The 23,809-nt window shown below is 36.2% G+C and overlaps 1 protein-coding gene, 2 long non-coding RNA genes and 1 other non-coding gene across 5 annotated transcripts in view; 3 read left to right on the top strand and 1 right to left on the bottom strand.

Moving 5' to 3' along the window:
- Positions 1-111: 111 nt before the first annotated feature.
- Positions 112-1,629, top strand: LOC128199413 (uncharacterized). The gene is made up of 2 exons (XR_008252057.1): positions 112-710; positions 1,513-1,629. It is a non-coding gene; the product is annotated as an uncharacterized LOC128199413 (long non-coding RNA).
- A 6,691-nt stretch (positions 1,630-8,320) lies between these two features.
- On the top strand, positions 8,321-8,393 carry Trnav-cac (transfer RNA valine (anticodon CAC)). The gene has a single exon. It is a non-coding gene; the product is annotated as a tRNA-Val (tRNA).
- Positions 8,394-18,269: 9,876 nt separating this feature from the next.
- On the top strand, positions 18,270-19,780 carry LOC112049151 (uncharacterized). The gene is made up of 2 exons (XR_008252011.1): positions 18,270-18,347; positions 19,273-19,780. It is a non-coding gene; the product is annotated as an uncharacterized LOC112049151 (long non-coding RNA).
- An 836-nt stretch (positions 19,781-20,616) lies between these two features.
- Positions 20,617-23,809, bottom strand: part of LOC112049140 (uncharacterized) — a 114,020-nt gene continuing 110,827 nt past the window's right edge. For both annotated transcript variants that reach the window (XM_052888575.1, XM_052888576.1), the window contains exon 17: positions 20,617-23,222. In XM_052888575.1, the coding sequence (XP_052744535.1) occupies positions 23,105-23,222 (118 nt within the window). In that variant the 3' untranslated portion in view covers positions 20,617-23,104. The remainder of the gene's footprint in view (positions 23,223-23,809) is intronic.

Raw genomic sequence — 23,809 nt, 5'->3', positions numbered from 1 at the left:
GCCCCGTACCGGATTCAAACATACGCCCTCCGAATCGAAAGCAGAGGTCATATCCACTGGGCTATCACGTCTCTCAATAACCTGAATATGCATTTCAGAGAGTTACTTACTTATTAATTTGACGGCCTGCGTAGCGCAGTGGTATGCGCGGTGGATTTACAAGACAGGTCCTGGGTTCGATCCCTGGCTGGGCCGATTGAGGTTTTCTTAATTGGTCTGGCTGGTGGGAGGCTTCCCTACCCTACCGACAAAGACGTACCACCAAGCGATTTAGCGTTCCGGAACGATGTCGTGTAGAAACCAAAAGGAGTGTAGATTTTCATCCTCTTCCTAACAAGTTAGCCCGCTTCCATCTTAGACTGCATCATCACTTACCATCAGGTGAGTTTGTAGTCAAGAGCTAACTTAGGTTCAATAGTTTCGGAAATTATAAAACATAACTATTTATTAACTATGCAAGCCACCTACTATCTAGTAAGCCCACATGGCTGCAGCTCTAACGCGACCAACACACGATCAGTTTTATCGGATGTCCTGCCGTTAGCGCTGCAGGCTATAGGCTTATCGGATGGAGTGTCTATCATTAACATTTAAGTGTAAGCTCAGTTTCAAGAATGTTGTGCATGATTTAGATACCTGCAAGGACTCTGACTGCAAAGATGATTGCAGCACCGACAACTGTGGAGATACCTGTGACACCAGCGGAAGTGGTATGTAACCCGTCTTTGTATTTATCTAACGTATTAACCGCAAACATTACCCGCCAACCAGCATTATAGCAGCGTGGTGGGCACCCCTGCCACGTAGAGCACGCTAAATCGTAGCTTCTGGTCACTATTATAAACTGATGATAATGAGTTAATCATTATCATCCCTTAGCCCAATTCGTATTAAAGCAGCCTGGTGGTTCTAAGCTCCATATCCCCTCTCTAAAAAGGAGGAAGGCCTTGCCCTGTAGTGGGCTGTTAAAATACGCTGGTTACAACAGTTAGAGATGCACCAGATTACACTAACTAAACAAATAGCTGGTGCTGGAACCAGAGCATTCTTTATTGTTTTTCTAGTTGAAAAAAAACTAACTGTTTATTACCTTTTTTAACAAAGAATATTTGATTTATATGATCAATATAAATCAAGTATTCTTGATGGACGTTGGGGTCCTAAAAATGGCGACCTCGCACCGAAAAGCGCAGTGTTGAACCCCCACTAGGTGGACCGAGGATATCAAGCGTTTGCAGGGAGCAGCTGGATGCTGGCGGCTCGAGACCGTTGTGCTTGGAAATCCATGCAAGAGGCCTATGTCCAGCGGTGGACGTCTCTCGGCTAATAGATGATGATGATGATGATGATGATGATGATCAACTTTCCCCTTCTCTTACAACTAGTCGGAAAAGACTGTCAGGAGTGGGTCCAAGAATAGGCAAGCACGCGGGATCAAACCTTTACCTCTCGGATGAGTACGACCCATTTACCGTTGAGCTATTGAGGCATCAAATCTTCTTTGTTTTTCAGGTACTGGTGGATGCTGTTGATGGACTCTGAATACATGGCTTGTTGACATGACGATTTGCATAATGTATTATTTATTTTGATTTTTTGAATTGTGATAATAAATCTTTGGTGCTCTTATTTATTCGTTTATTTTTATGTTATAACCTAGCTATCTATCATATGTTTAAAAATATATTCGAGTCTAAAAATGTACTAATAATGCTTTTGACATGTGTTTTGACATGGAATAGCTCGTTTCTTGTTCTGTGCTTGTAAAAATGGGAGAGAATTTAATCCTCATCTATACTAATATTATAAAGCTGAAGAGTTTGTTTGTTTGTTTAGTTTAACGCGCTAATCTCAGGAACTACTGGTCCGATTTGAAAAAACATTTCATTGATAGATAGCCCATTTATCGAGGAAGGCTTTATGCTATATTTTATCCCCGTCTTCCTACGGGAACAGGAACCACGCGGGTAAAACCGCGCGGCGTCTACTAGTAATATTATAAACGCGAAAGTTTGTATGGTTGTATGTTTGATTGGATGTTTGCTACTCTTTAACGTCGCTACTACTGAAGCGATTTGGCTGAAATTTGGAATGGATATTGATTTTACTCTGGATAAACACAGGCTCATACCGGAAAAATCCGTGGTTCCCGCGGGATTTGTGAAAAACTGAATTCGCGGGCGTTCGCTAGTTAGAATATAAAAGGCTGAGTGTCTCTTCCGAACCGGTGATAGAGTCTTTACAAATAGTCAAACTTAACATTTTATTACTTCAAATAAAATTTCAAAGTTTGAATTAGGATTTTCGCAACGTGAAAAGACATTATGTTATGTTAGTTATGTATACGTATGTAACAACTTACTAGTTACTACATAACCATAGATTTTGAAACAGGTCAGTTTAAGAGTAGGTACCCTGAACTGAAAGAAAGCGTATGAAAGAATTGAGAATGGAAGAAGCAAGAGAGATATACGAATAGGGGAATGGAGGAGAAGAAAGAGAAATGCGAGGGTTTTAACAAGTGGAAAGACGTGGTCTCTGCTAGGCTATTCTGTAAATTTTATAACTTACAATTTCGAATTCACCTCTATCTCTCTCTGTTTAACTCGATACTATAGAATGAGATAGATAGCGATAGAAACTTGCACTTGAGAGTTATTCAAAACAGCGTTATAGAATAGCCGTGCTGTCCCGTACCTCTACCACTAAGGAACGAGACGTAATGCTATGTATGTAGGAATGCAAAACCTACCCTATGGAATACCATACCATGCCGATGTATGGAAATCGGATCCGAGACTTGGTCGCTAACTATGGGCCTCATAAAAAGGCTCAGTGTCTCACAGGCGATGGAGTTGCTTGCTTGGAGTAAATCTGCGTGATTTAATCTACCATCATCCCGCTACCATCTTAGATTGTATTATCACTTACCATCAGGTGAGATAGTAGTCAAGGGCTAACTTGTAAAGAATAAAAAAGAAATGATTATCCGCAGAAGAACCAACATAGTTCAGCAAGTCGCGAAATTGAACTTGCAATGGAAAGGCATATAGTTCGAATAGCTGATGGACGTTGGGGTCCCAAGATGCTGAATGCGACCCGCAACGGAAAGTCTGTTTCCGGTTGGTTGGTCGGTTGGCTGGTCGTATCGAGGACATATTTTGCTTTATCCAGCTGTGGACATCCATCAGCTGATGATGATGATGATAATGGTGATGATGTAATAAAACAACAGTATTAAAAAAACATCTATATAATACAATAGAACAGTATGAGAGTCACAAGGAAAGCAACGGAGAATGATATGGGGAAGCAGGTTTCCAGGATGCGCGTCATGCGGGAGCTTTCGGAGCGATGCTGCGAAGCGAGGCGGGGTTCATCCATGATGAACAGGAACCTGGAAAAATAACAATAACTATATCATAAAATTTGAGGCTGGTGGGAGGCTTCGGCCGTGGCTAATTACCACTCTACCGACAAAGACGTACCGCCAAGGGATTTAGTACGGTACGATGTCGTGCAGAAACCAAAAGGGATGTTGATTTTCATCCTCCTCCTAACAAGTTAGTCCGCTTTCATCTTAGATCACTTACCATCAAATGAGATTGTAGTCAAGGGCTAATTTGTAAAGAATAAAAAAAAAATTAAAATTTTGAAAAACCCCCGAAGGTCATAAAATTATTAATTACACTATTCTCATTTGAGGCCCCACTCGAGTATATATTTGCCCCCTTGTAGTTTACCCCCCAGAACTTTGAAACGGCTCTACCGGTTTTTATCAACCACGTCTAAGAACACTTGCACGTAAATCACCTTCCATACAAAACAAATCGAAATGAAATCGCTTCATCCGTTCAAGAGCTATGGTACCATAGACAGACTGACAGACAGACAGACACGTCAAACTTATAACACCCCATATTTTTCGTTGGGGATCAAAAATGAGTCATCTCACTCACTCATCAGGAAACATGAGGAACCTGTATACCTAACTGAAAATTTTCTTTATTCTCTACGTGTGTGAAGTCTGCCAATTCGCATTGGGCCAGCGTGGTCTATTAGCCTAATTACTAAGAGGCGACTCGTGCTTAACAGTGAGCCGAATACGGGTTAATATTGACGATTTATGATGTAGGAAAGTAAAAGTTTTTCTACGATCTGTATTTTTATTTGACAAAATAGTTTTTACATACCGTCGTTTTCCAAATTTTCTTCTGTTGCTGGTTCCGATTATTTATTACAGGAATCCAATGATCCAGAAATACTTTACTGATAACTGATGCAATATATCAATACCTAAGCATCTAATTTCACTAAAATAAAATTAACAAATCAATTGTATTTAGTGACACTTAACTGTACACCGAAGATGCGAGCTAAAACTATTCAAGTTAGAATAAGATTGACAATAATTTAGTTTATCAATCGCACAATACATTCCATACAAAAGGTTTTCAATAAAAAGTATAAAGAAAAATTAATTCCGTCTTTGTTTATCAAAATCGTAATAACCATCTTTATTAACAACCCTTTTTCGGCTCACTGTTGAGCACGAGTCTCTTCTCAGAATGAGAGGGGTTAGGCCAATATTCCACCACGCTGGCCCAATGCGTATTGGAAGACTTCACACACGTAGAGAATTAAGAAAATTCTCAGGTATGCAGATTTCCTCACCTTCATCATTTTCCTTTTTCCTTCGCCGTTTGAGACACGTGATATTTAATTTCTTAAAATGCACACAACTGAAAAGTTTTAGGTGCGTGCCCCGGACCGGATTCAAACCCACATCCTCCGGAATCGGAGGTAGAAGTTAAATCCACTGGGCTATCACGGCCATGACAAGACTTCCATTACCAAATGACAATGAGTGCCATTAAGACATTAGCGCCGCGTCTGGGGGACTTCTTTCATGAAAAGGACTTTACTGACAATCGTTTAGTTTACACTTACACACACAAACGTACTGTCACTTATCACGTTTCTATCTAGGTACTAAATTTATAATGAATTTAAGTTTTTTATAAATGATTGGGGAGAAATTTGTCTTTTTTTTACGTGTTTTAGTTGAAGCAGTAAATCTATAAGTCTCTTCAACTTTAACTAGATCATCGAATAATGCCAAAAATAAAATTGTTGCACACCACACTAGATTACAGATTAGTAATTCTTTTAAGGGCAATTGCATACGTTTTTATAATAAACTGCCACAGGAAATCACTGGCATGTCTCTCAATAAGTTCAAAGTTTTTATTAAACGTAAGCTTATAGAAAAGTCGTATTATAGTGTTAATGATGAGTGAACGACAAAATTGCTTGGCAATGAAATGTATTACATGACAGGCTACTTATGTACCTATTGTTAAATGGTGATAAACTAAAGAAACGATAAATCTGGCTGAGTTTGTTATGGGCTCCTCTCGGACTAAAGCGAGTTTGGAACCCTCGTAACTTTAATTTTTAAGTTTTCGAATAATTATTATCACCTTTATGTTAAGTTTAATATTATCTGACGTTTCGAAAGAGCTTGTACACTAAGCCTACTTGAAATAAATGAATTTTGATTGATTGATTGAATACTTTTAACATAGTTAGCAAGGACAAGGCTGTATCTATCATAGATAAAAAAGAGTCAAAGTACTCTGCTCCGGTTTACCAATTTTCCGCATGAAATCAGCTAGTGATCTCGGAAAACCTTGCCATACATTTCCCGTGTTTTTAGCTAAACAGCCTTCGCAATATTACGTGGATGGGTTTAAAACTAAAAATTAATTTTTATCGCCACCACTCTATTCCAGTTGGTGTTATCGCTACAATGGCCGACGTTTGTAAAATTGACTCCCGTACAGGTAAATAATTTTATTTTATTTACTTGCCTTCTTTGTCTTATTAGTAGGTTTTTGACGGCCTTCGTGGCGCGGTAGCATGCGCGATGGATTTACAAGATTGGTGATCCTGGGTTCGATCACAGGCTGGGCCGATTGACGTTTTCTTAATTTGGTCCAGGTCTGGCTGGTAGTAGGTCTGCCGGCAAAGGTGTACGCAAGCGATTTAGCGTTCCGGTAGGACGTCTTGTAGTAACCGATAGGTGTGTGGTTAGATTGCATCATCACTTATCATCAGGTGAGATTGTAGTCAAGGGTTAACCTATAAAGAATAATCTTTTGTGTTTTATTAAAACTCAGATTATTATAGACAATAAACGCCTGATCCTTTTATCAATGCAATTTGTCATTAAGTTAACATTATATTATATATAAACTAATTCACGCGTTCTATTTTTATTTTAGAGTAAAAAAAGTATCAATTTTTTGCTCCAAGGTCCCATTATACCAAAATTCATCTTGATCGGCTTAGCCGTTTAGCCGTGAAAAGGTAACAGACAGACAGACTTATTTTCGCATTTATAATATTAGTTTAGATTGTACGAGTAGGTAATATTGATGGTAATATCGTCTTCAGATTTCAAACAATCGGCAAGATCAGTCTGCCTTCCCGACTGCGAGTGCAAAAAGCTATGCCCACCTGGCTGCGAATGCAAGATATACGAAACATCCTCCGAGACAAGATCTAAGTTCCTCTTCAATGCAGCTGGTATACTCTTTGCGGTATTTGCTACATACATGATAGTTAGAATGGACTCAACTTTGTATTTAATAATTTGGGTTTGTTACTCTGTTTTTAGAAGAATTATGGCTAAATCTAAAGTTAAGACCATTTAATGTGTACATCAACTGGGTATCATAATATCGCAGTATTTGCTATGAAGGTACATGAGAGAAAGAATGGACTCAACATTGTCTTATAGCTTGGAAACTTCGTTCGTAACACTCCCGATGATCCGCGCGGGCCGGGGGGCGTGTAGCGATGAATGAAAACCCACGACTGATGCACCTCACTTCCCTGCATGCACGATTTCACACCCGCGCAGTCTTTCCCCCCCGTCGCCCGCATATCGTGGGAGTGTTATCAACGAACTTGTCAGACTATAATATACTACTCGTACCTAATATTGTAAAGAGGTAAAGTTTGTGGTTAGTGTAAAGGGATCTCCTAAACCGATATTGAAACTCATTAACTACTAGAAAGCCACGTTATTTGCGAGTATCATAGGCAGTGTCCATATTTAATCTCCGTATTCACACGGGTATGGAACGCACATGTTCATATACGCGGGTGGAACCGCGGGGCGGCGCCTAGTATTTAATAAGTTGGGTGTGTTACTCTGTTTTTAGAAGAATTATGGCTAAATCTAAAGTTAAGACTATTTATTGTGTACATCTGCCTCGTTGGTTCAGTGGTTAGCGTATGTATATTCGGATCACGAGGTCCTGGGTTCGACTCCTATGAATAAGCCGAACCGAAAGTTTAACATGTTTACCGAAGTACGGGGGTGTGGGGGACCTCGAAATTCTCAACTCAGGGTTGAGGATTATTACTGAAAATTTCTTAAAATAACTTAGTACTTCATAGCCTAACTCTCAGACCCTTTAATAAATGAAGAATAATTAAAAAAATGTAACACAAGTAACACAGCTGACTGACGCACAATTAATAAAAAAGTTTGTGTTTTGTTTAAGTTTTTTTTTTTATGATTTAAGTCTTTGTGCCAGTTTTATGAACCAATAAGACAAAAAAATATATAATATTTAATATTAGCTGTTAAGTTTTGACCAGTTAGTTTAGTTTACCAATTTGTTTATTTTATTAATAGCCAATAGGTCAACTAAATAAATTACAGAAACTATTATGTATACATATGCCTTTTATTCTTTACCTTCCAGTTACAAATACTACATTTTAGTCACATTATAAAATAGCTGAGAAGTGATAGCCCAGTGGATATGACCTCCATCTCCGATTTCGGAGGTAGTGGGTTCGAATCCAGTCCGGGGCTTGCACCTCCAACTTTTCAGTTGTGTGCAATTTTAAGAAATTAAAGATTGTGTCTCAATCGTTGAAGGAAAAACATCGTGAGGAAACCTGCATACCAGAGAGTTTTCTTAATTCTCTGCTTGTGTGAAGTCTGCTAATCTGCATTGGGCTAGCGTGGTGGACTATTGGCCTAACCCCTCTCATTTTGAGAGGAGACTCGAGCTCAGCAGTGAGCCGAATATGGGTTGACAATGATGATGATAAAATAGCTTGGTAGGTTTACTATAATGTGTTAGCATAATAATAATTATTAGTATAAATAATCTACAAGCACTTGAAAAGACACAGATAACTTAAAATCACAGAACGGACGCTTCAATTTTATTGATTAATTCAGGCAAAATTCAGGTATGAGATTTTATTTCAAAATTTCATCAGAAACGGCATCGTTTCCGTAGTGTAGCGGTTATCACGTGTGCTTCACACGCACAAGGTCCCCGGTTCGATCCCGGGCGAAAACATTTTTTTACAACTTTTGACAACCTCCGTGGCGCAGTGGTATGCGCGGTGAATTTACAAGACGGAGGTCCTGAGTTCGATCCCCGGCTGGGCCTATTGATTGACAATTAAATAACCTTAAATAGTTCAAAAAAACTAAATAACACGCTTTAAAGCACGTTAACATTACAAATATTGAATTTAAGTCACGTGACTATGTTTTTCATATTTCTGACAGCAAACCCTTTCATTTGATATTCATGTCATGGGGGTGAATTTCAATCAGTCAGTCCGCCATCTTGGGAGGCCGCCATATTGGATTTGTAATGACGTTTCTTAGCTAGTCATGTATTGTCATCAGAACTCAGAGCGTGTGCAAGATTTCATCCTACACGAAGACCGGGAAGTGGGTTAAAATAAAATTCCAAGATTTGTCTTTCCTACATAGTTAAATTGAATGGGGAGGCCGCCATATCGGATTTGTAATGACATTTCTAAGCTAGTCATGTATTGTCATCAGATCTCAGAGCGTGTGCAAAATTGCATCCTAATCGAAAACCGGGAAGTGGGTCACATTTAGATTCCAAGATTTTCTTACATACATAGATACAAGTGAAGCTAATATATAGCGTATAATAAAAATAAATAAAAGAGAGAAAACAAAATTTTTTGCTTTCAATACAATTTTTTTTAGTTTTTAAGAGCTACTCAATTTAAGTAAGTTGGACTAGAACTTTTTATGGCATCTCAAGAAATAAATTAACAAAACCTACCATCATAGAGTGGTAAAAAATTCGGAAACATGAGATCGTTCAACTCTCGGCTCGACCGGCTACATGATTGCGGTAAAAAATTGATAATTACGAGCTTACTCATAGCGTCACGACAACAAGAAATGCTAGAAACTTGATTTTTTACTTAAGTCTTATACTTGGTTACATTATATTAGACTGAAAAATGCTTGCTTGTCCGCGTGATTTTATGAGAGAAGGACAGGAAGGGAAGATGAACCTGCGAATTGATCCGCGATCTAAAACCGTGACTTGTAAGGAAGCTCGGGGAGGTGGACCGCTGGATTACACTAGGCACTAGCGATCAGTGGACACGGGGTGTTAACACCTCTTCGCCATTAATCTCTCTCTCTCTCAATAATGGTTCGGAGAGAAATAAGAGAAAGGCAGGAGAAGGGAGAACGCGATAAATAGTAACCGATTGGTCAGCACGAAGTAATGCTAGCGCGATTCCGTGCTGAGCGAGGAGTTCACAAGTCGAACATGCTCTACCTACCGGCAGAAGTCCGAAGGGATCTTTTCCTCCGGGAAAAAAAAGCTAGATGCCCCATGAAAAGAGTTACTCAGATCACACACATAGATCATGAATGTTGTTTTTATAGACACTGGATTTCCAGTTGACATCGGGTGGACAATCTGCGTGCTCCGTAAACTCACGACTTGCGAAAAAATAGCGTATTCATTGCTTAACCGAGTTTAACAAAAAACAAGAATTATAATTATTGTAATAGATTTATATCTGAAGTTACTCGTTTATTGGTACCACTGTCTAGTTTCTTGTTAATATTTACAAGTCATTGAACGTGGGATAATCTCTAAAATTGTGTAAAATGTAACGAAAATATATGATGAGGGACAAACATAACTTTGCCGTTGGAAAATGCGTCCAATTCGTCTCCATAAATCGTAATTTTATTTACGTATGTATTTATTTTTAGAAAGATTTCTTTGGAAATGGAAAGTTTAGGATTTTTTTCTTTCATAACTATTTGATTAAAGTAGTGCAATCATTTTGCTTTTGTTTCTCTTGCATAAAGGGTATTTTTACTTGGTGGACTTTACTTACGGAAGCAGAGTATTAGTTAGCTTACTTATCGCTGATCTCTTTTTAATATTTTTTTTTTTCATTTCACTTGTATTTGTCTTTGTGGTGTGCAAATAAAGTATATCTATATATCTATCTATCTATTAGTACAGTATTAGTATAGATACAAAGAATCTATTTATTTTCAAAAATTGGAAATTGGACGAACTGATTTCACCATTTCATTTACAATAGGATTGTTAAGTGTTTAGTCTTAATTATGATGATTAGTGTATGTAATTAGCGTTGAGCTCGCTTGCGTTTGCTTTCTCAAGGGAAATCTTGATGATCTGTTCTACAGATAAGCTATGAACTCGTGAACCTAATCTGCTGGGTGAATCGGTTGGCTAATAAAAAATTCAAGACGTTTTTTTTTAAAATCGGTTCAGGCGTCTTCCCGTAATCGGTGAACATAGATAAAAAAAAGGTTCCGACGAATTAATAATCTCCTCCTTTAATTGAGGTCCGTTAAAAAGAGGTTTTAGTAAAATACTTTTCACCATACCAACTAATAGAGTTATTTCTTATTTATTGACACGTGAGGTAATTTTTCATATCCATAAATCTACCAAACATATCCATAAATACAAACATTATTCGAGCCAGTAAAACCATTATATATTTACCTATATATAGTTTTTACATTTTCTGAGCCGTGATAGCCCAGTGGATATGACCTCTGCCTCCCATTCCGAAGGGTGTGGGTTCGAATCCGTTCCGGGGCATGCACCTCCAATCCAACTTGTCAGTTGTGTGCATTTTTAGAAATTAAATGTCACGTGTCTCAATCGGTGAAGGAAAACATCGTGAGGAAACCTGCATACCAGAGAATTATCTTAATTCTCTGCGTGTGTGAAGTCTGCCAATCCGCATTGGGCCAGCGTGGTGGACTATTGGCCTAACCCCTCTCATTCTGAGAGGAGACTCGAGCTCAGCAGTGAGCCGAATATGGGTTGATGACTTCACATTTTCTAAAAACAACTCGACATTGTAGACGATATTTAGGTATTATTTGTTTAAGTAACGTCGATAAAAATCATTGGTAAATGGAAAAAAAGAATTTAAAGCGAGCAGAGTCGCAGGCGTCCGCATACTTACTTCCCAAAGCATCGTACCGGAACGGTATACATACATACTCCATATTATCAATAATAAATGATCATGTAGATTGAATATCAAGTATCAAATGAAGTCATAGAATGGCCCAGGTTCATCGACACCAGTTCTAAGATATTATTGCGCTGTGGTTACAAATTGCGCGAGAGCAAAAACTTTATTCGTTACTATTGGACGCACGCGACTTTGTTCGCGTTTAGTTCTATTTTTAACCCGGGGGTTAAAAATAGAATTAAACGCAAACCCTCCACCAGGTGTCCACCTTCTTTGCGTTTAATACAGGGTCGACGAACACTGCGTTTCCTATTGCGGGGTCGCCATTCCAACACCTTGGGACCCCAACGTCTATCAGCCGTTCGAACTATGTGACCCGCCCATTGCCACATCAGCTTCGCGACTCGTTGAGTTATGTCGGTGACTTTGGTTCTTTTCCGATTTGATCACGCAGAGATACTCCGATCACCACTCGTTCCATCGCCTCTGTGTGACTCATAGTTAGTAGCTCAGACCAATTATTGTATAGGACCTGCCTCGCTGGACGTTACTTTTCTGTCAAAGTATATGATCAACGATCTAATGCGATTATAAAAAATGTCTCTATAGAATCGATATTAAATAGTTATAATCGTGTTCGTCGGTTAAAGAGCTTCGTAAAAATACCTTTTTGTGTAATTGATTGTTTAAAAAACGGGCAAAAACTTCTAGTTTAGTATAAGATATATACCAAATCTAATCTCGTTTTCTTCAGAAAATGACAGACAATTTTGTTCGTGACTATGAGTGCGATACAGGTCCTTCTATAATTGGTCTGAGGTTAGTAGCGACGTTGAAAATATCAAAACATAACGTTTCTAACTTGGACAATCAGGCAATTTTATATGAGTTCATATCAAAATAGTTCATACTATACTATTATATACTTTTATTGAGAAAGAATAAGAAACTTAAGTTAACTTATACAAATCATGCCCACGTGGAATGACAATAATACTGGCTGCAAATCCGCGATCTTTTACGGAAAAAATGAGCCAGTCCTTTTGACACCAAGTCGCGGTGAAATAATTCGGAGAAGTTTTATGGCACTGCGACTACATGGCTGGACCACAGTAAATATTATAGCTGGGACATGGAGTCATGAAGTTTTATTAACTTAGAGTAACCAGAGAAAGTCTTTACAAACTGCGTGCTGAAGCGTGTGCAACCCATAAAAAAAAAACAAAAGTCACACGTCTCCTTGACATCCGCATATGCAAACTTTTTTCATAATTTGTATTTCAAAATTTAACACTAACAACGATTACGTAAATTAATATAATAATCAATAGTAACCAATAAAAAAAATACTCTATCTTATTTCTTTAATTTTTGTAAACAGTTTTTAAAATATTTAAAAACGTATGACGCCATTTTTCTTGAATAATATTGAAAATTACGAGTTCGTATCTTACTGACAATCGTATTCGTTTTTGAATTTCGAATACGAGACGGGTACGACCCGTCTTGTTTCGTACGCTACATCTGAATAATATTATTAATTAATCTGTGCTCATAATGTATTGGTTTTGTTGTTCAAGTTACTTGTTCAAGTTACGGATTGACGAACACATCCCGATATATACGATTGTCAATCGGCGGGCGAACCGGTCGGTGCACCTTGTTTTTGTTAAGATTTTATTATATCTACCTCGGTCGCCCGCTATAAGTTGTTTACCCACCTTATTATAGTCGCAGAGCTAGTAGACGGAATTGTTCAAGCTCTCGTTACTTTCACCAATCCATACTTATGTTATATAGGTACTAATATTATAAAGCTGAAAAATTTGTTTTTTTGTATACTCTGATCTCAGGAATGGGGATGATGACTAGGTTTGAATATATTGATTTTTATGATACATTCGGGTAAATAGGGTCAATGTTAACTAATTTATACATAAAAAGCAAAGATTGTCTAGATATTTGCAAAATAAATGAGATTATAAAATTTCAAAAACCATTAAAAATATTTTATCGTAATTAAATGAAAATTCATACAGTTTTAGCTTCCTTACAGTAAATGTGACATTTTTTAATATATGAACTATAAGCATAAACGCACAAATAACAAAGATATTAGTAATTTTGTTTGAACGCGCATACAAATCTAACGATCATTACATTGCCTATGACGTCACTATTTCGAGCCATTTTGTATGGGGCGTTTTTCAGGGATCCGCGGCAGCGCCGCAAATCTGACTCTTTAAATCCCTGTAGCTCCGAAAGTAATGATCGTAGATACCCTGTTCCTTTTACAAAATTGCTTTACTATTAGTATACTATTAATTCATATACAATTTAAAAAACTGTCATCATCCCTATTACTGGTCCGATTTTTAAAATTATTTCAGTGTTAGATAGCCCATTTATTAAGAAAGGATATACATTATCTGCTCCGATCTGCTTCCGTCGTAACGTTATAAACTCCCTGCGCAGGGAAGTTAATGATTAAGTGTAGGTACTTTACTTTATTTTAAATATTAATTTGCTCTTTCTTCCTTGTTCATTTTTGCTTTCTTTATTTGTTTTATTTTTTGTGTTAATTGGAGTTTATATTGTTTTGTAGTGTGTGTTTTTCTACTTATATCCTAAGTATTTCTGTGTCTACTGTACAAGCCAGTTATTGATGTTTATGTTTTAAATCTGTATTTCCTGTATATCTATTTTATATCATATTATGTAAATTATTTTGTATGCATAAATTTTGTTGGCCTGTTTAAATAAATAAATGAATTATCTCAGTATGGCGTCAGCTAGTATCTTAATTTATTATAAAAGCTATAGAATCGCTCATCACGAAATATTTAAAACCGCTTGACGTACAAAGATGAAATTTGGCAGGGAAGTAGTTTTTTAGAAGTCCGCTAAGAACGGATTTTATGACAAGCCCGGATTAAGGTGAAAGGGCGGACGTCCGCTAGTATATTATAAATGCGAAAGTGAGTTTGTTCGTTTACGGATTCACTCAACCGATTTAAAAAATTCTTACACCTTTAGAAAACTACATTATCAACGAATAGCATACTGCTACAACAACAATGATGATATAAAATGAATTCCTGTTGTCGGCAAAACCCGAATTTGGCCGATTTGAATAATTTAATTGTTGCATACTGCAGTGGTTTAAAAACAACAAACAAAAATCGGTTGTCTGTAAAGTCGGTTTACTGACGATAGTTGAACGTGATAACGTCATAATAAAATACTGATGTATTGGTTACATTTTTTAAAAGAAAATGTTCGTTTTTCTAAAATACTGTTTAGTTATCTTCATAGACTTTATTTCTAGTAAAAAAAAGTTGGCAACGCTAGAGCGAGGGAACGACGCATGACGTCATCTTTTTCGAGTGTGCAGCCGGCTCCATCGAATTATAAGACGTTGTCACGTCAAAAATAAACAACGACATAGAATCAGCCACATACAATACATACAGATCGAAATAGTTTTAACTACCTATATCATCAGCAGACAGAATGGTCAAAACCAAAGTCAAAAGTCAAAAATTTCTTTATCCAATAAGAACTTTTTACTTATTTGGAATCGTCATAATATCCATATAAAAGTAAAATCTAAGTACTACCTACCACGCACAGTGAAGCCTTAATATTTTCAAATCCAATTAGCAGACTGCGCCTTCCATAGAAGTCTGAACAATACAATAGAAATGGCATTTACGTTTTAACTTGTTGCCGCGCCATTTAAGACCTCCAAAATTTTATAACATAGGTATTCTCTTTATCCAATATACAATTAAATAACATCAGGATTTTCTCGCTATATAAAAATAAATCTCTTAACCAGCATATCTCTCTAAACCCAAGCGTCGAGTCTAGATGCCGATATCTGGACACTGGTCTTTCTGAGGGCCTAGTGGCAGTTTGATATTGTTACCGTCACGTAACGTAAACGCGAATTTCTTAGGAATTGAAACAACGCCATCTCGTGGCACTACTGCACAACTGATTCAATTCCATATAAATTTGCGTAAACGTCAACGTGATAGTAACAGTATGAAAATATTGAAAACTCCCACTAGGCACACTGATTTTGAGTAGGTACCACGTTTCTATTTGGTCGTTTTTAACCGACTTCCAATAAGGAGGAGGTTCTACGTTCGGCTGTATGTATCTTTTTTTCATGTATGTCCAGCGATAATCTTTAATGCTGAAGGTCGTATCCGCACTATACTGCTGTAGCGGCGTTCTTTAAAATATCCTTCTACTCTTTCCGATATTTTGCTTTTCTGACAGCTGTTGTAAGCGTCTTTTTTTTATTCTTTACTAGCTGACACCGCGCGGTTTTACCCGCGTGGTTCCCGTTCATGTAGGAATATGGGGATATTATATAGCCTATAGCCTTCCTCAATAAATGGGCTAACTAACACTAAAATAATTTTTCAATCAAACAAACTCTTCAGCTTTATAATATTAGTATAGATAAGTTAGCCTTTGACTACAATCTCACCTGATGGTAAGTAATGCAATCTAAGATGGAAGCGGGCTAAATTGTTAGGAGGAGGATGATAATCAACACTCCCTTCGGTTTCTACACGACATCGTACTGGAACGCTAAATCGCTTGGCGGTATGTCTTTGCTGGTAGGGTGGTAACTAGCCACAGCCGAAGCCTCCCACCAGCCAAAGTCTGCGCCTTTTCAGATCACTGGCTAGATGAACAAATACTAAGAAAGGATATCGGAAAGGTGGTAGGCAATATTAGCAAAATAACTAAAAATTATCTGTTATTCTCTTTCTAAATCTATTTTATTTCTGTCTAATGTGTCTATTAGTAGATGCCATTTCTATTGCCGCATTTTTAGAATGACTATGACGCCACGTCTCTTAGCCTATACGATCGCTTGATCCCCTCCTCGAGTCTCAGTTATTGACCCGTCGAGGTTTGGACTTTGGGAGCTGCGCGCGCATCGCAGACTAGACACTAGACCTCTAGATCTTTCCTAGCCGCGATGCCGGCTCCCTGCGAATCTTGCAAAGGTAAGTGATTTTTTAAATTTTAAATTTAGAACGTTTTTTTATGTATAAGTATTCCTCTTAGAACCTATTAACTTTGGTAGTATGTCTTGGAGGATTTCTGTCAAATTCTGATTTAAAAATTTAACTGACTTTGGACAATGACGTTGTAAGAAAGGGATGTCGGGTAATTTGATTGAATAATGTTTCACAGGTAAGACATTGAAACCTGTGAAACATTATTCAATAGGTATTAAATTAATAGGAATTAAATTTCCTATTCTTAGGATTTTTTTTTAGGAAATAAAAAATGGGAATTTAATAATCACTTGTTATTTTGTTGTTGTACACTTGTTTGACTAAATTACCAACGTAAATACTTTGTTTTAATTGTGCTTGGTTAGTTTTCTAATTACGTAATGTGAAAGAGAGAATGGCGATGAATGACGCAGTTATCAATCGATCTCATGTTGGCTTAGTTGATCTATTTCTGTATTTGTAGGTATAAATGGCATAAATAGGTACCCATTGAACTATTTAATGTAATATTTTATACTAAACTTGTGTTGTATGTCCATGTTTTTCAGAAATATACCTATCCGTTGTTTATTCTTCTTCATGTTACCTGCCTACTCAGTGAAAATTTATTTATTTATTTATTTATTTTTTTTTTTTATATATATTCTATATATTAAGAATATTTTCCATATTTCTTACAATAACTAATTAATAATTCGTAGTTCTTCACTATTTCTTTTAAACAAAAAGGAAACCTTTTATATGCCTCTAAAGGCATTCGTGTTATTGTGTAGTTATGGTACTTACAAAACGATTTCTGAACTTTTATTAATTTATATTTTTTTATTTAATTTATATTTATAACGATCAGTCGAAGATGCATAAAATTAAAATTGTAGATTTCTTATAGTGCACGAAAAAGTTAAACTATCATTTTTGGAAAACTGTAACTACTGTATACGGCTTGGGCAGTCCCTTTGAGATTGTCAGTAGGTACCTATTTACCATAACCAATGGTAGATTGTAAAGTAACTGACAGACTTGACTTTTAAATCATAAACAAATGCTTTTAAAAGAATTGTCTGTACGTTGTGATCGTAATAAACTCAGATTACAGACTGGTATAGCTAGGGTTCCATTAGAATGAATTCCAAGTACTTACGTCGCACAATAACTGTTCTTGATTGCGTCGGCACCGTGAATGCAATCACGCAAATGGGTACCTACTAGTAGATAGAGAGAATAAAGCATTTTTTTAATTCTTTACAAGTTAGCCTTTACAATCTCACCTGATGGTAAGCGATGATGCAAACTAAGATGGAAACAGCCTGACATGTTAAGAGGAGGATGAAACTCCACACCCCTTTCGGTTTGTACACGACATCGTACCGGAACGTTTAATTGCTTTGCGGTACGTCTTTGTCAGCAGGGCGGTAATTAGCCACGGCCGAAGTCTCCCACCTGACCTGGACTAATTAAGAAAACCTCAATCGGTCCAGCCGGGAATTAAAATTCTATTCTATTTTATTTGTTACTTATCGCTGTCAAACTCTATTTACTTCCTAAGTCCGCCGACCTACATTTGAGCAACCCAAATGCTCGCTTTTTAAAAAAAGGCTTGAAACATAATCTATGTATGATGTGAAGCCTGTATTTAAAATCAAAATGCATTTATTGCAAGTAGGCTTAGTTTACAACTAGTGCTGCCTACATCCACAGTGAAACAACGTTTGTTGTTGTAAACTACCAGTAGATGGCGTTTTTTCTGAACTTTGAAACAATCCCTTTGAACACTTATGATGTAGTTATTCCTGAGGCTCATAGATGGCGCTATTTTTGAAAAAGGTTTCACTTTAGTCGTGTGGTTTAAGTCTTCTGTTTTTTTTGTTACAGACACGTGCGGCGGCGGCACGGCCGCGTGCGGCGCAGGCTGCACGTGCGGTCCGAGCTGCGCTTGCGGCGATGGTAAGCCTTCTGGTAAATGGCTTTCACTTACTAACATATTTATAAGCTATGCTACTAATTAATGGATGTCCGCGACTACATCCAATTTTTGATATGGCATTATTTTATATATGACCAATATTTTCCTTCGTAAGTCATAAATTGAAAGTATGCGGCAAAATGCTGAGTTGGGGCCTTTTTCTAGGTTGTGCCACATATTACAGGGCATTCTTTAGTGCTCCACTGTTTGAATGGACAGTTAAGCCATAATATGTTATAATATAGATTTAATGTGATATGTGGCATTACTTAAAAATAAAGATCTTTTCTTTCTTCTTTCTTTCTTTCTTAAATACTGTTGATGGCAGATTCACATGTATTTACTGAGGACTAGACCCGGTCAAGCTTCGGTTTGACTTATGCAGTCGAAGAATCCATACCCCTACCCTACTTCTACCGCTCGAATCTTAAATGTTTGTATGGGAAATAGAAAAGGGTTGTTTTTATGGTTTTCCTGGAAATTATTCTAATTTTTCTCACCTTTTAAATGGATTTATTAAAATAAATCCGCTAAGCCGTTGTCGAGTTTCAGCGAGACTAACGAATAGTAATTCATTATTATTTAAATAGATAAGAAAAGTATCTAGGCAGTTGAATATCTATGTCATTTGCCCATCGGCCCAAGCCGAATTTATTAAACGAAATTTCATATTACGTACGGTACCTTTGGTGGGCGAGTCCGACTCGCTCTTCTCCGGTTTTATTCAATGTCAGATTAATATTGTGATCACGACCTCACCGTCTAGGGGATCCGTGGCATTTTATAGTTACAGAGATTAATTTATTATTATAAAAAAAATTTATCTACTGTTACCCACTCTCTCCTATTTGTTAATTTCTCAACAACTTTAATTCATCGCAAGTTTTAATTTTCAATTTTTTTCAGGAGGCAAGCCATGCTGCCAGGGAAAGTAATCTCACATCTTAGATCTACTAATATTTTCTTTATTTAATCTAAATATCTAATTAGAAGTAATTAGATATAACTATGACGTAGTATAATTTATCGCAAACATACGTATAATCTTTGTAACGGAAGAAATTCTACATTTTATTATTCATAGTTCTTAGGATGTTGTCGTCAAAATATAATTGTTAGATGGTAGTATACGCTTAAAGTATTAAAAAAAAATCTTATTACATAATATTTTTAATATAAACTAATGGCTATGTATTCCTAGGCTAGCAGATTGCTTGTGTCTATTTACTAGGTATAATAAATTGTGTTAATATGTAGTTTTATCACATTCAGTGTAAATTTAATCTATAAGATGGGTCTTTAGTACTGCAATACTCATTACATTTAAGATTATAAATGTGTAAGTGCACGCACACACGCAAAGTGTATTTATGTACTCGTAAGATTATGGTTTATTAAAGGTAAATAAAAAGGTTTTATATTTATTTCCTACATCCCTTCTTAACTAATACCTATTAGGACTAAGATCAAGTCAAGTGCATAGATATAATCCACCCTACCGGCAAAGACGTACCGACAAGCGATTCAGAGTTCTGGTACGATGTTGCATCATCACTTACTATCAAGTGAGATGGTGTTCAAAAGCTCAGACGCACGAATGGATTTTACTCTTTCAGATCAACTGTCTAAATTGGTGTATGTTGCCCCGCAGCATACACTATGTGTAAGTCTCAATACATACGCCTGAAAAGTGAAAGGTGCGCAACCGAGGAGCAGCAGGCTACGGTGAAATGTGCGCAGAATAGGTTGCGCACAAAAAACGTAACGCTGTCATTCGTTCATCGAATTTAACTGCCCATACTTTTTTTCATACCGCGGCTATGTATGAAAAATTGATTCTTAAGGAACTCCAATAAAAAAAAGATACCTAAGTGCTAAAAACTTTTCTGACTCGATGAGCGTTTTGCTGTTGTCTTTACGTGTGCTTTATACTTTCAAACACTTTCAAAGCTAAATTGTCTTTCAAAAGTAGACAAACTATACACGTTAGTATATCTGTAGCAAATCGGCGTCGTCGTTATCAACCCATATACGGCTCACTTTTGAGCTCGAGTCTCCTCTCAGAATGAGAGGGGTTAGGCCAACAGTCCACCACGCTGGCCCAATGCGGATTGGCAGACTTCACGCACGCAGAGAATTAAGAAATTCTCCGGTGTGCAGGTTTCCTCACGATGTTTGTCCTTCACCGTTTGAGACACGTGATATTTATTTTTTTAACTGTAGCAAATGGTTGCAATAAAACTTCATTGATACATCAAAAAATCTTTATTTTACGACACTTTGTATATACGGTTATGATTACCATGGAAGCAACGTATGGGACTCCACTTACACTAGACAATAATATTATATAGGAATTTATTATAATATTAAGCGATAATACAAAAATATTGGCGTCACATACAAGTATTACAAAATGAAACATGAGAAAATTTTCACAGCATACGTTACTTAAAAATACGCAATTGAGTTTTTATAAGAAAATGCTGAACATTACCATGTAAAAACTATTTTGCTTTATCAAAATGGCGTCTACATGTTAATGTTGCCAGTGCAAAAATAACTTATTTCTACCACTACTTCTACTTAAGAGACTGCGCTCAGCAAAAGCTACGAAATTTTAGTGCAAATCAAATTTCATCAATACTATAAGTTTTAAAAAATACTAAGGTTATTTGAAAAATAAAGACAGTATTACTAGTATACTTAATAGTCCTTCTAAGGACTATATTACCCAGATATTTTCCGGACTGAATTTTAAAAATTACTTTTCAGTAAATATAATTCGGTAAAATGTTTTCCAATCTTATTATCAACTTTTAGATAGGAAAAGAATGAAATTTAGCAATGTAATTATAAATGGTGTCGTGATTGGATGACATTTGATTCAAATGACATTTCCTTGAATGGTACTACTAAATATAGGTAAGTATTATTAGCATTATTGCTTATATTATATTTTTTTTTCTTTGATTTCTTTAACAACTATTTAACGCCTGCTCTGTATATTAGAATCATAAAAATTAATGCATTTTATAAATCTACTTTCATATTTGTATAAACACTAAATAGTTTTCTTGGTGTCTCAGTATAATAATGATGAGTAAATCTAATTAATTACATAATATATCGTTAATAAAATAAGTTTTAATAATTATCAAAATATAACAGTTATTACTTTAACAAACATTTCAAGTATGCTTATAGCCTTTAATAAAATATGTTCCTTATAAAATTATATCATATGCATTTGCTTTGTCTACATAGGATCATGTTTCACTAAGATATTAAAATCATAAGCTTGTGGCTGCAAAAATATAATGTAAAACTTAGTCCTTGTCTAAACAGGTGTCAAAAATGACGTTCTAAATTGCACAATGTATTTATGTTTTCAATCCCTTATAGAAACAAGTCCCTGATCACGATAAATAAACTTTTTATAATATAGAATTTCAACACGGATACAACAGTGAAAAATATATTATAATTGATTAACATTAAATACAACTCTACCAGACTGTAACAAATGCACTTCGTTTTTATTTCCATACCATAAACTACTAATTAACATTTCATTATGGCAACACTCAAAATAACTATAAAATAACATGCCAATAAAGGGCCTATATAAACTCTAGAAAGCCGGACAACATTGCATAATATTGTTCAATTGAAATACATCATATTTAGATTAAGATTAAATAGATAGGTAAACATAAAGTACATAATTCCAAAAATGGGAAAATTGGACACGATAATGTAAAAAGTTATAAGGATATTTTAAAATCAGAACCCACGTATATAAGGAGATTGTGCTCTACGTTCTAAGTTCTCTGTAATGTACATGTAATGCGCAGAACGCAAAACACAGAACACTTTGTCTTGGCGGGCCCTTATACTTCATAAAATAAAAACAGGCTATTTCGATTATTATGACGTAACGACGTTTAATAAAAACACTAACGGCCTTATTTATAAATATGGATTAGGATTTAAATCTCTAATTTCTTCAAAGTAAACTTTAAGCAGTAGTGATCAGGTAAATTTTACTTTGGAGAAAAATGAGGTTTAATTTCGAGTCCGTATGAATGTGGGGGTTAGGATATAATATAAATTGCAATTTTAATCAACGAGTAATCACAACTCGATCATAAACCACCATATTAATACAGATGCATACTATGCAAACACGGCTATTTAGATGAGAACAAGTCCAACGTATCTACTTCAACATTTTAAAATAGACTGCTGTATAAGAAATGGAGGTAATGCGTGATGCGCTTGCATTGTCATATTGACGAAATTGTTTGAGCAGCAGTACAAAAAGGGATTGTTTCAAAGTTCTCTAAGAACGTATTCGTAGTTTAAAATAACAAACACTGTTTTACTATGCCTGTACGGCATCACGCATCGCCTGATTACAATTTTCGTAACGGATTCATACACCAACTCCTCAAGTCAAGCGTGTGTAAAGAAGTTTTACTTTGTCGTCAAAAAAAAAACTAATTTTTATTAACCAATATAACTTAACTTGGTTTTTTGGGTGGAAATGTATTTATTCAAAATATTTTGATTCATATAAAAGCATTCCTTAAAACTTTCTATAAAAAAAATCAATAAGAGTCCAGTGAACGTCTCACTACTTGATACTGAAAATCGAAGTCATCTTAGTTTAGATGTTATTTTTTTAATATGGCAATACAGAGGTTACATTTTTGGCGGGAAAGTTCTGTAATGTCTATGTCACGGATTCCTCTTCCGTGCCTTCTTCTGAATCGTACACTGGTGCGCCATTTTTCATTTGTATCACAGATTTCTTTCTGTGTCTGCTTTCTTTTAGATCTTTTTCAATGTTTCTGTAAAATATACAACGCATGCTTAGGTACTATGTATGTATGACACTTTTTTAAGCTATGTAACAGTCGCATAATATGAAATTCATTGAGGGGAACATAACTTTTCAGATACAAAAATTAGGGATAGTGTTAACTAGGGATAAAATTAGGGAGTCACTAATCACCATTTAGATTCTCGTCTAAAAACTGAAATATCTAAGAGGAGAAATATCCTTTTTATATTATTTTGTTTAGCGTAACTAAGCTAAATAAAAAATACCAGTATTGCTTGTTTGTCCAGTCAGTCATCACCCTTCCCTTCTATAGTCTGGCAAGTTCGTTGATAACACTCCTATGATATGCGGGCGACAGGGGGAAAGACTGCGCGGGTGTGAAATCGTGCGTGCGGGGAAATGACGAGCATCAGTCGTGGGTTTTTCATTCATCGCTACACACCCTCTGCCCCGCGCGTGATATCGGGAGTGTTACGAAAGAAGTTGCCAAGCTATAGATTTATCATCGAACACAATAAATAAATATTTCGCTTCACATTTCTCTTGATCTATCTACCCGTGAAAGCCGCATAAAAATCCACCACACAAGTGAAC

The sequence above is a fragment of the Bicyclus anynana genome, chromosome 23, assembly GCF_947172395.1.
Source record: "Bicyclus anynana chromosome 23, ilBicAnyn1.1, whole genome shotgun sequence".
Lineage (NCBI taxonomy): Eukaryota > Metazoa > Arthropoda > Insecta > Lepidoptera > Nymphalidae > Bicyclus > Bicyclus anynana.
This window is presented reverse-complemented; position numbering and strand designations above follow the sequence as displayed.